The 11398-nt window shown below is 40.5% G+C and overlaps 2 protein-coding genes across 3 annotated transcripts in view; one reads left to right on the forward strand and one right to left on the reverse strand.

The window, feature by feature from the left end:
- Positions 1 to 6516, reverse strand: part of LOC118428963 (neuronal acetylcholine receptor subunit alpha-10-like) — a 65144-nt gene extending 58628 nt beyond the window's left edge. The window contains exon 1 of the mRNA XM_035839287.1: positions 6417 to 6516. The gene's annotated coding sequence lies outside the window, so the exon portion shown is untranslated. The remainder of the gene's footprint in view (positions 1 to 6416) is intronic.
- Positions 2361 to 11398, forward strand: part of LOC118428979 (neuronal acetylcholine receptor subunit alpha-10-like) — a 20327-nt gene continuing 11289 nt past the window's right edge. The window contains exons 1-2 of one of the 2 annotated variants that reach the window (XM_035839306.1): positions 2361 to 2704; positions 10485 to 10604. In XM_035839306.1, coding sequence (XP_035695199.1) covers positions 10526 to 10604 — 79 coding nt within the window. In that variant the 5' untranslated portion in view covers positions 2361 to 2704; positions 10485 to 10525. Of the gene's footprint in view, positions 2705 to 10209; positions 10605 to 11398 lie in introns of those variants that run through there. The other variant, XM_035839307.1, reaches the window with a different exon arrangement.

Genomic DNA, 11398 nt, shown 5'->3' on the forward strand with positions numbered 1-11398 from the left:
TTGGCATCTTGATGCACTTTGCCAATTGTAAATAGCTACCATAAACCTACACAAAACTGTCTCATATCTGTATGAACAAGTACATATGACCCAGGCAGATTTGCTTTGACTTTGTATGCCTTCTTGTTGCAAAACTGTAGCAAAACAAGTGGTGGTGGAGAAATAGATATGATCATATGAGGAGGAGAACAGTTCACACTGGGTCTGTACTACAGCGCAAGCCAGAATATTCATTACCATGAATGCGGGCTTGTTCTAGAAGAATAAGTCTCCCAAGATGATGTGCTACGACACAGAACGATAATCTGTGCGATAGTCACCTGCAGCTGTCAGGTGGGAGTCCGTCCATATCCATACATTCATTATTCTTAAACGCAAAGCATCAATGCAAAATGAGAAGCAACTGACTTAAATGTTAACATGTTAATCGTTATCACACCAATAAAGAGAAATTTATCAATCTAGTTTGAGCCTGCCTGAATTGCCTCCATGTCCCGTGTCTGTGGTTTCACATAGCAACACTACCGTCTGGCGAGTACATCGAGAATTGCAGCCGGGGCTTTCTCATTGACAGTGCAGTGACCATTTGTGACGTTAGGTGGTAGGACCATGAGGCACACAAAAGCATATACATCCCAAGTATGAAACTTTTCCCATACGCTCATGTTATTGACTACATGCCTTCTCACAGATAATCAATCAGCATTCCTCAATAGTTTTACAACGCAAGCAGTTACGATGACCGTCAGCAGTTTTCAGCTTAGCACCACAAGATAGAAGTACTTTAGAGCCTGGGTCATCTGCAGACGATTTCAACTTCATTATAGATATGCATCTCCGATTTTCAAGTTGGTTTTAAGGGCGCTCATGATATGACTCCATGGATTACTTCATCACTCGAAAGCACTAAGCTCTAATGTACAAAATAGCACATAGAGACATACCCTACTCCCTGCACAATACCCTACAATAAATTCTAGTTACCTGCGTCGATGTAGGTTAGACATCCAGGTGATAAGATACGCCAAAATGTAGTTACTCAAGAAACTGGATATCATGGTCTAGCTACCATGATTTCCCAATGCCAGCTCAATCTAAATTTATATTCAACATCGGAATCACGTGGCAACACATTGAATTGCAATGTACGACCGTTGCTTTTTGGCACTCAAATATTCATTGCTAATGGAGTTATTTGCTGTCTTTTGGCAGCTGTAATCGACCTTTGCTGTAGCTGTGATTTTACCTTTCCACTACAACTCATTCCGTGCTTTGTATTATAACCATCCCAATGTATTACCGTAATCACGAAAACAATGTGGCACGTAGTATTGTCATCTACCATGTTGCGTAAGTGTAGGTCATCGATTGATTCCTTTTTGTTCAATGTAACAATGCCGAAAGCACCGTGGTTCATGTTACTGTTACATTACGTAAAATGGACCATCGTAAAAGAACTCATACTCGTAGCAGGATTTACTGGTGTAATCCATGAAGTAGGTCGGCAGTAGAAACAGTCGTCTGTTTCCAAACCCGTGCCAATCCGGGGAGTTAGTTTTTCATCAAAGAGATAGTTATGTGATTGCCCCAGTTATTTCCATGTGGTAATACGCTGTTTGTGTGCAAATTGAACGTTATACCTTCCATATCGTGAAAGTATGATATGCGTTCAGCACCTGTCCCACTATAATGAAAATCTATTGGAAATTTACTAAAAACGCACTTAGAATGGACCCAGTGGCCATGATTTATCTTTGCCAAACAAGCATACCCAAAGCTTGCATATCCCTGAAAGAATTGGAACAATCTTCAAGGTTCATCTTCACATAGCCATTTCATCTCACTTGTAGAAGAAGCGAAGAACTACTCATCACTATTTCCCATAATTATAACGATTAAAACTATATGTATATTGATATACGGAACACGACACGAGTGGCTCAAACTAACGAGTAGAAAATTATTCTGTAAATTACAATTTGAGTACTTCTTATTGAGGGTCTTTTATAATTTGTATTTATGGAATCAATGTCATCCTGGATAGTCCTAGTGTCAAACATATTACCTGAGGTGTGCTGGGATGAAAAAAATGATTATGAAGAGGACTAGCAATTGATCTATTCATATTGAGACAAATATAACGTAGTTGTATTACTGATATATCTCTGTATGAGATACTTCATTTTTTGTCCTTACATATATCATACCACTATAGCTCCGTGACATGTCTTAATGCAATCGCAATTAAATCACCATTGCCATAATGGATGACAATGGCTACTTCGAATCAAATCAAGGAAAATTGTTATCCTCCTTAAGTGAGTTGCAATTGCAAGTGGCGACAAGAAATTGCATATTCTGAAGTAGCGAAATCCCACTGGTGTGGTTTTAATGGTTTTAACTTATTAATGAAGCAATCTGCGGCAAAGACAGAATGTTACAATGATTGATCATCAATGGCGCAGTCCGCAGAAGCACATTGATTCAGCGAGCTCAGTGTGCGTGGGTCTGTGGACGGCTGTCAGAAGAACTGGGAGGCTGATTATGAAACAGAAGCAGACTGTGAGGAGAGTTTGACTTCCGGCAAGAATTGACTCCTTCTACCGATGAAAAAAATGCCGTTGTAAATGAAGTTCTGATTTGCTTTGGACACAGCAGGATGGTGCGCAGATGCTACAGTAGAGATTTCGTGATACAACGATTGGTAAGTTGGCAGGTTAATTTTCTATTATAGATACATGTTACATACATGTAACAAATATTTTTGCGTAGCATAGATAAGCATTGTCCCAATTATTACCATCTTTAGAAATGAGTGCTTGAGTAACTACTTAAAAATCTTATATATAATGATACTACCTAACGGATGGATTTGTGAAACCCTTGACCGAGTTGACTCTATGCAAAATGTAGAAGTATGAATATAAAGACAACACACAAAGTGTAAAGATTTCTTGTTTAGCCATCGTTAAGCGCTCTGACAATTATTTGTGTAGCCATTGACTCTATATTTGGAATACAATGCATATGCCAAATGTAGAAGTATGTATGCAAAGATAACACACAAAGCGTAGAAAAAATCGTTTTTTTTTTTATATCCATCGCTGAGCGCTCTGACAATTCGCTCGGTCGCAGCGGGATCGCCGCCAATCGGAATGGATATCGGTGTGAAGGATCACAAAGCTTTACAATCAGAGATTCAATTATAGTGTTAGACATTGTTGTTTTTCTACATTTGTGTCACCTCATCCGGGTAATTATGATGGTACTGTACGTGACGTTGATAAATTGTCCAATTATGTTCAAATGACAACGACCCAGATATTCTGTTACTGGCACTAATCCCTTTCGACAGGTCTTTGAGTAATTGGGACTAGAGATTGCAGGTACAATGTAAATTCTTTGTGATGAAGCATCAAACACGATGTCAATTGGCGAATGTGGGGGACACAATTAGATTTGTCTGGTTCTCTCTTAGGAGTATTAGGGCATGACATAAGTTCAACGGTAGCGCTATTGCCGTGTGTAACATCTTGATTGGTATTCATTTAAACAATTAATGTACATAAACTTGATAAAGGGTGTCTGGCTTCCACACCGGTACTACACAGCAACCATGTGAAGCATGAAGTTATCAGGAGACAGAGAGAAATAAAAGGGGCGAAAGGGATCCGGATAGAGAGACTCTTGACCTGATGCATGTTGTTCGAGTGACTTTTGATTTTGATTTAATCCATCTTCATTTTCACGTAATGAATGATTTTATAGTCTAGTCGGCTATATTAGTATTTCTGTCAATATCTTCGGCACGGATAGATTATTCCACATGATTAATCACTCCTTTAAGAAAGTAGTACGTACGTATACGAAGCAGATATAATTTATTCAACATAAGAAATGCCCCTTAAGTTGGAGGAAACACAGATAACGTGTGGTTATGGTAGTGTATGATACGACCCCAGATGTTACGACCGCCGTGACAGTTGCAGACAGACGACAGAGTATCTGATTTTGTCACATTACCTGTGCCATGGGTGATAGGCGTGAGGATCGAATAGATACAGCCAAACATTGAAGACAAATGTGTCCATCCAGCAAACCCTTTATAGCAAAGCCTTACCATCGATCGACACTCGGATCTATGGGCGAACCATGACTCTCTAAAAGGCACAGGGATTACCTTTCGATTCTGCATGATATGCTACAATAGAATGTTAAAAGGTCTTTGGAAACACATATTATATATAATAATCAAGGTGGCTCAAGGACGAACAATCACCACGCCGTCCCACTTTGTCCGTGGCATGTGAAGTACATAAGGCTTGAGAATCGAACAAAATGCAGTATTGAATACCTCGATCGCAATCACGTGGAAGTGGAGCGCTGGCGAACAAGATACTGGTAATAAGCTTGGAGTAGCGGTCATGCTGTAATGAAAAGTTAAGAGCCCTTTTGATGTACACTCAGAGTTGAGTCAGAGTTGCCGAGATGTGAGATTGCACTTGACTGTTGTTGAGTTCGGGAAAACCTTGGTAGAACACATCATCAACTTTCCTGAATATTTCAGAAAGTACTTATTTGTATCGTGTGTTGCGAAACGTGAGTCCGATAACATTGGGTGTGATCCTTTCACTTCGTCAGCCTTTCTATTTGGCGGAGATTGTAGACCGACATTAATACGCGTATGGAGGGTACTTTGCTCTGTAAATGACTTTTCTGGCAGAGCATGTGGGCTCAGGACATGTGAGTGATTAAATGTTTCCGTAGGATACAGGTCAGATATTACGATAGCTTGGGCTCAGTTCCGGATCAATGTTACTAGTGCTTTCCATTGCATCACTAGATGATATTGGAGTTCTCTCAAGCGGAGCCGAGGCTTTTTCATTTTTCATGTTAATCTACGCAAGATGTTATTTGAGAGAATGTGTGTACTTTCAACGAGCATATCGTCAGGAAAAAAATCAATAGAATGAAGGACACGTTAATGAAGGTTAGACATCCAGGTAATAAGATATGCCAAATAGCAGATACTCAAGCAATAGATATGATTTTAAAAATGGTCTGCAATGATTTTGCAATCTGAATCGTCTGGCCGTCTCCAAAATTATATCCAGCAGTTGCCTGACTATCTGCTTTTAGTTAAAGAATAAATAATATTTCTAAATATGCTATATAGAGACACATTCCTACATATATCCATCGATGTGAATCAACCATTTGTACGGTAACAATTTAAAGTTTTAAGAAGTGCATGCCTTAATTACCCACCCAGAATACCTTTATCTAAAGTATGGGAATACCGTCAGTGCTGGTAGGAACCGGTCAAGGCTGCTTCAGAGTTGGCTACAAGTCTAGCTACATTAGCACAGAGATAAATACCTCGTAACAGCTCCTGGCAGTCCGCACGTAGCTACAACAGGTCCTCGGCGTGCTTCTCGCCGCAGCAGCACTTAGAAGCATTATGGGATGGACCAAAGTGTAACATTTGGTTCTTCATGTCGCCATGCAGCTGATCCAGCTATTTCATTGATGTGACCTGCGCGCTTCTGATACTAGTATACTGAGCTGGTCATTTCCATATAATGGCTGCAATGATGAACAACTTGTCGCCTGTACATGCCCTAGTTTCCAACAGAGCTGGTGTTTAAGGCTTTGATGTCCCAATTTCCATACAGTAAAGGAGACTGGCTGAGCGCAGCACAGCTAAGGATGACATGAATCAATAAAACTTTTGTGTAAGAGCGTATATTAAAGACGACAACAAAAACAATCTTCTTGCTTAAGTTTCCCAATCCCTATATATATAAAAATGTTGGGCAATTCATATCCCACTGCATACGGAAAGGAAGTCAACCCAATCAAATAGCTTAAGTAGAATAGATTTAGATTGGACGTTATTTCTCTTTTGATTTGTCTATAGATCTCATTTTCCTTCTCTGTAAATATACAATTATGTATACGACTACTTTACTTTGTCTGCAATTAGCTCTCGGGCATGAACTTGCAATAAAGATTATTATTTATCATTTTAAAGCCTAGATGATAAATCCGGAAATATTATACAAGATACAACATATTAAGACATCACCATCACATGTGCTGAATGTTGCTCGCTGTCAATCGTCATCAAACAGGTAGTAATACATATCTCTTAGAATGGCTCCTAGTTCTGCCATGGAGCTCCTTGGTTCTGATAACAAGAATGAATTATGCTCTTTATATCACAAAGAAAAAATCGACAGCAGTTTCCCCGGCAATGATTTATCACAAGTATGTCTAGGTCATGGCAATAAACACCGTCCAAATGGGGTCTTGATTTGGAGTAGCAGCCTACTCGGTCAATTCATGAAGACCGATTGGCACAATCACACAGGGCAGGCAGTGGAGAGATGGTCATGAGGGATCCATGTACTTACTGATGCCCGCGTGTCACCTCTCCTGGTCTTCCGTTCATCACTCTGCCTCCCGCGGAAATCCCTCTTCCTCTGGTACTGCAGTAGAACACATTTGTCTGTAAGGTCAGGTCAGAAGCCGTCCGTACCGTATTTGTTTCAAACGAATAATGACACCTCAGCTTCTCTCTAACTTATATGTGGGTGCCTACTTTGGTGCGCTCGGAGCAAATATTCAGAGGCCAGGAAAAATTCGACAAAAGATCAGGCTCAGAACCATAAATTCCAAACTATTCATATGGCTATTAAAGGTCACAGAACCATCTGGTCATATACTTCATAAGGTAGAACCAATTGCCGGCATGGATGTAAAGTTTTTTACAGGAAAGAAACGAACGCGGTCTTAAACATTGCCCGGTCATGTGTCACCAATCATGTGCTTTTATAGCGAGATGACTCCTACCGCTGACGATATAACCAGCCTTATATAGCCATTGTTAAAGTAGCCACCCTATAAAGCAAGACAATAAAAACTCGAAAATTACGTCACTGAGTCATCACGACTCCATCTTGTCCGAATAGTGTCCATTCCAACTTGGACAATACAGAATTACAGACCGTTACGTACGTCCATTTAAAAGCATATACTTAAGAAAAAAGAAAACTATTCACAACCCTCGCAAACCTAATTTTCTACGACCATGTGCAGCGACATTATAAGACATGATCCATGGTATTGGAATTTTCTGGATCAGGGCAGCTGCGGAGAAGATAATTACGAACCTCTCAAGTGCAAGCTATTGACGTCATAGTTTTAGATGAGGATAAAACCTTGATCTGATGATGGGGACTAAACCTTGGAAATTCTTATATGATCCCATAATTTATGGCTTGGATGGAGCAAACCCATGGTTATTTTGGTGGTTTATTGCAAAATGCAAAAAACGAAATACAGCTAATTTCATGAAATAGCAGCTGCAGCTACAGTATTTTGAAAAGTTTTGAAACTACTACCGGCGTACAAAAATTAGCAGTTGTCGGGCGAATTAGAATGAAGAAAGACTGGACAAATGGACTGATTTCATGTCCAGACAATAAGACATCGTAGACGCAAAGACTGCAGGGTCAGACAACCCGACTTACATATGAAGACAACGAGATATGATATCTTGAAAGCCTTGTGGGGTTGGGTTTGATTTATCATTTTTCATTTTTGAATTGAAGAAATCAATGAGACTCGGTGGATTCGGTGATCCACGAGATGGATTGGTGACGAATGAGCTTGTTGGCTTAAGGCCATTAATGCTGTCTACGCATACAAAACTTAATGTTACTACAAAAAGCTGAAGAAAGCCTAATGCCAAGCAAAACATAACATACCTAGAAGTGCTTCGCTGTACGGGAAGGGGGATCAGTTGTACACAGTTGCTCACAAAACAACGTAGAACAAACTAGGAAACGACGATTATACAAGACTTGAACAAATTTGTGACTTGAACTAGTTGAACTGTAATATTCAACACGAAAATTGGACCCACCCAAATGTTACCTATCATTCACAGTCACATTCACCAATGCCGCAGACTTGACCTGTGTCCAAATCAATACAAAGGTACTTTGGGTGCTTTTTCACACAGTTGTAATGAATTGTTACGCCAAAGAACGAATGAGACATATGTCAGAGGACAAAAGAGTACTGAATCTAACAAATCACAGCTCCCTCCCCCCGTGGAGCAGTTCCCGTTCATTAGTCATTAGTGCTGATGAATGACAGTTGTTCACCAGATCAGGTCGACGTTTACTCATTTAACATCGTGCAACTTCTGACCTCTGGCACACTACAGAGGCGTAAATTGTTCTTAACAAAAATGTGTTTTGTGACTAGCAGCATTATATTACTTCGGTATCCGTGTTCTTAACTCGATTGCTGATTAATCCTGGGAGCCTCCTTTGCGCATATTGCTCAGCAAAAATGATTGTGATTGGCGTATGATTATGATAAAAACTGGCTATGTTTATGGACCCAGGGCATTGCAATAGATGACGATGACACTGCACCCTCGCTGCGACATACATTGGATATTAACTGGATTATCATGCAAAATGTAAAAGTATTACTGAAAACTTCCCCCTACCTTCACCAAACCCAAAACAGAAGGACAATATTAAAGCTATGTTTAATATCTGAATTTGATATCTCGGCAATGATAACAGCATAGAATAGTGAATCATTTTTGATTGAAACCGATTGGTTAAGATTTTGAAATTGCTGATTATGTCGGTACTAATTCGTGAGAAGGTTGGCAATCGGTTGGGACTCTGTCAGAGATTCCTCAGTCTGTGGCTAAAAGGGCGGGACGGTTGAGATTAGGTTAAAAACATTCGGGGCCCGGTCACAAGTAATTTCTTTACTAGTTGGGTGATAGCTAGAACAATTTACATCAATGGCGAAAAAACATTGGCCTAGCCTAAATTGGTCCGAATGTTCCTTTGTTGGCTGGTGGTCGGAAGGCCATGTTTGGCTTCGTGTAACCGGGGCTTTTACATGGGTATGTTCATCAACAAGTTCCGTCGGACGAAAGACAGACTTGCCAAGCCTAAAATCTGTTTGGTGCCAACTTACAAAGCATTGGGAAATGCTTCTTAATCCCACACTACAGTAAGGCTCAGCGGCTAAAACTACTCACCTTAAGTAGTTTTAACCGTTGATTGGCAGGTTGACAGCACTTATCAGCGATACGGACGCAGAGGTAGCCTGTCTGTCTCCTGTTATCCCACGTACCGCGAGTTATTCTTAACCCTATCACGGTGTGCAATCTCCGGCGTGTCAGGTAGGCATTACCTACTGGCAGCTGGAGACGTCACAGACGCTTCAAACCTGTCAACGTCAAGTGGTAGACGTCTCTCGGGTTAATGATTCCTCACGAACTTGATTCCAAATTAGTCCCGGGGCGGGCAGCAATCCCCCAAGTCAAAGAGATGGCGTGTCCGCAACACCAGGGGGGAGTGCAATTATCTACAACTCTTCAGGAGTTATTTTTATGAGGAATAATAACTTACAGCCAATTATAAAACACCTACTTTGTTTTCAGGGTTGCAAACTCTGATAATCTCAACTTGCTCCAGGGGTCCGTACGCAAAAACTCATTGAAGAATTCTGACGGATGTCACCGAAAAACAAAAGGGATTTCCCAAATCCCGTGGTAATGTTCTTATCAAGAACGTGCGATACAGCGTAGGACTTTGATGAACATCTCTATTTTATTTTCAAAACAAATCGCCACAGACGCTCATTGTGTACGTAACAGGGCAAAGGTGACCGTAGCTAGTGGTCGTTAAGGTCAGTGACCTTCGCCCTTACTCTATCCTCTACCATATGATGTATTACCCTGGCACAGAATTTGCTTCAAATTTTCTCATATAGACAAGCCAATTTCTCATAGATAATGGTCCACTCATAAAAATGACTCCAAAAATGTCAACCACTGCAACTGGCAGCTTTCGTGAACATGGTATGGGTAAGCCCTGCAGTATTTGCGTCTACAGTGTCTGGATATGAACAAACGGTCCATCTCTGACAGTATATTGAGTTGAGTTCTAATCCTGCTTCCCTTATTAAGTGAGTACGAAAGTAAGTCAACTACATACTATGGGAGTCCGCTATGCTGTCCGCACGGCGTCCTCGTTGTCTGAAGGGTAGACTTTGTTTTAGCATGCAAATCCGTTCTATCTGCTCTCATTAACGTAACGTAACGATTCCTGTGTGCGCACTTTACTCAACTAAGAGGATGTAATCATAGTTATTTCCCTGGGATGTGATGAGACCATCACTCCGTTAGCTCATACATTCTGCCTAAGTAGCACTCTGGCGGACTCATCAGATCCTGGGTAATATAGGATTTCGCTAAAGGTGCAGCTAGGAGCAGCAGACAATCGGGAATAGAATACAGAGTATGAAAATAAGGCTTGTGTTAGCCCGGATTATTTCGGCTCGTCTGAAATGAAATGTCATTGGCTCATCATGCTGTCTGCAGCATGCGCAGTGCGATTTGCACATCAACATTTGCATTGATGCTCACTTCTTTCTCACAGCACACAGCCTAGACAGAGGCAACGACATTCCCGGTCCGGTAATGGAGCTGTGTAAAGTTTTCCTGTGGTCTCTTCTCTGCTTCCAGTGCTGGTGGGATTCCAGATGCCTTGCTCTAAGGGGTGAGTTTTCTTTCCTATAACAGTACTACCGTTCTGACCTATCAAACGATCTTACATAAAACCTTACCCATATCAATGATTGAATTTTCTTTCCTATAGCAGTACTACCGTTCCGATCTATCAAACGATCTTACATAAAACCTTACCCATATCAATGATTGAGTTTTCTTTCCTATAGCAGTACTACCGTTACGACCTATCAAACGATCTTACGCGAAAAACCTCACCCCATATCAATGAATAATCTCAAATTTGTTTCGGCAAGCTCACCTTTCCTATTGTCATTTCGGGACCTTGTATTACATTTACTGGTATATATAACATGTGATGCATTATCGACCATAAACATTAGCCCTGTTCTGGATGCAACGCTGTCATAATCCCTAGATACAACAACCTAAGCATTTTCCTTTAACAAGCTAATAATGTATACCATGGTGCCATGTCATTGCGAATTACCGGACAATACGTATTACATAAAATTCGTTTTTCCGAGCGGAAATGAATATGCCTGTAATTTTTTGTACTCATTTCTCTATTATTATACATTCAGCATTAAGAATAGACATGATCATACCTACAACCTTTTGTGAACGAAACAGCTGTACGAACTTATGCAAGTCCTAGCAGCTGTGCATAAAAGTGGTATAGGAATAAGCGGTAAAGGTTAACTATGCCGCTATCTCCTTATTTATCTATTTATTGCCCTTGCTGTTCAGCACGCACAGTATTAAAAAAAATGTCATTCTTGCAGTGTCTTCACAAACTATTTACGGAGAATCCGAGATCACATA

The sequence above is a fragment of the Branchiostoma floridae genome, chromosome 13 (assembly GCF_000003815.2).
Source record: "Branchiostoma floridae strain S238N-H82 chromosome 13, Bfl_VNyyK, whole genome shotgun sequence".
NCBI classification, from domain to species: domain Eukaryota; kingdom Metazoa; phylum Chordata; class Leptocardii; order Amphioxiformes; family Branchiostomatidae; genus Branchiostoma; species Branchiostoma floridae.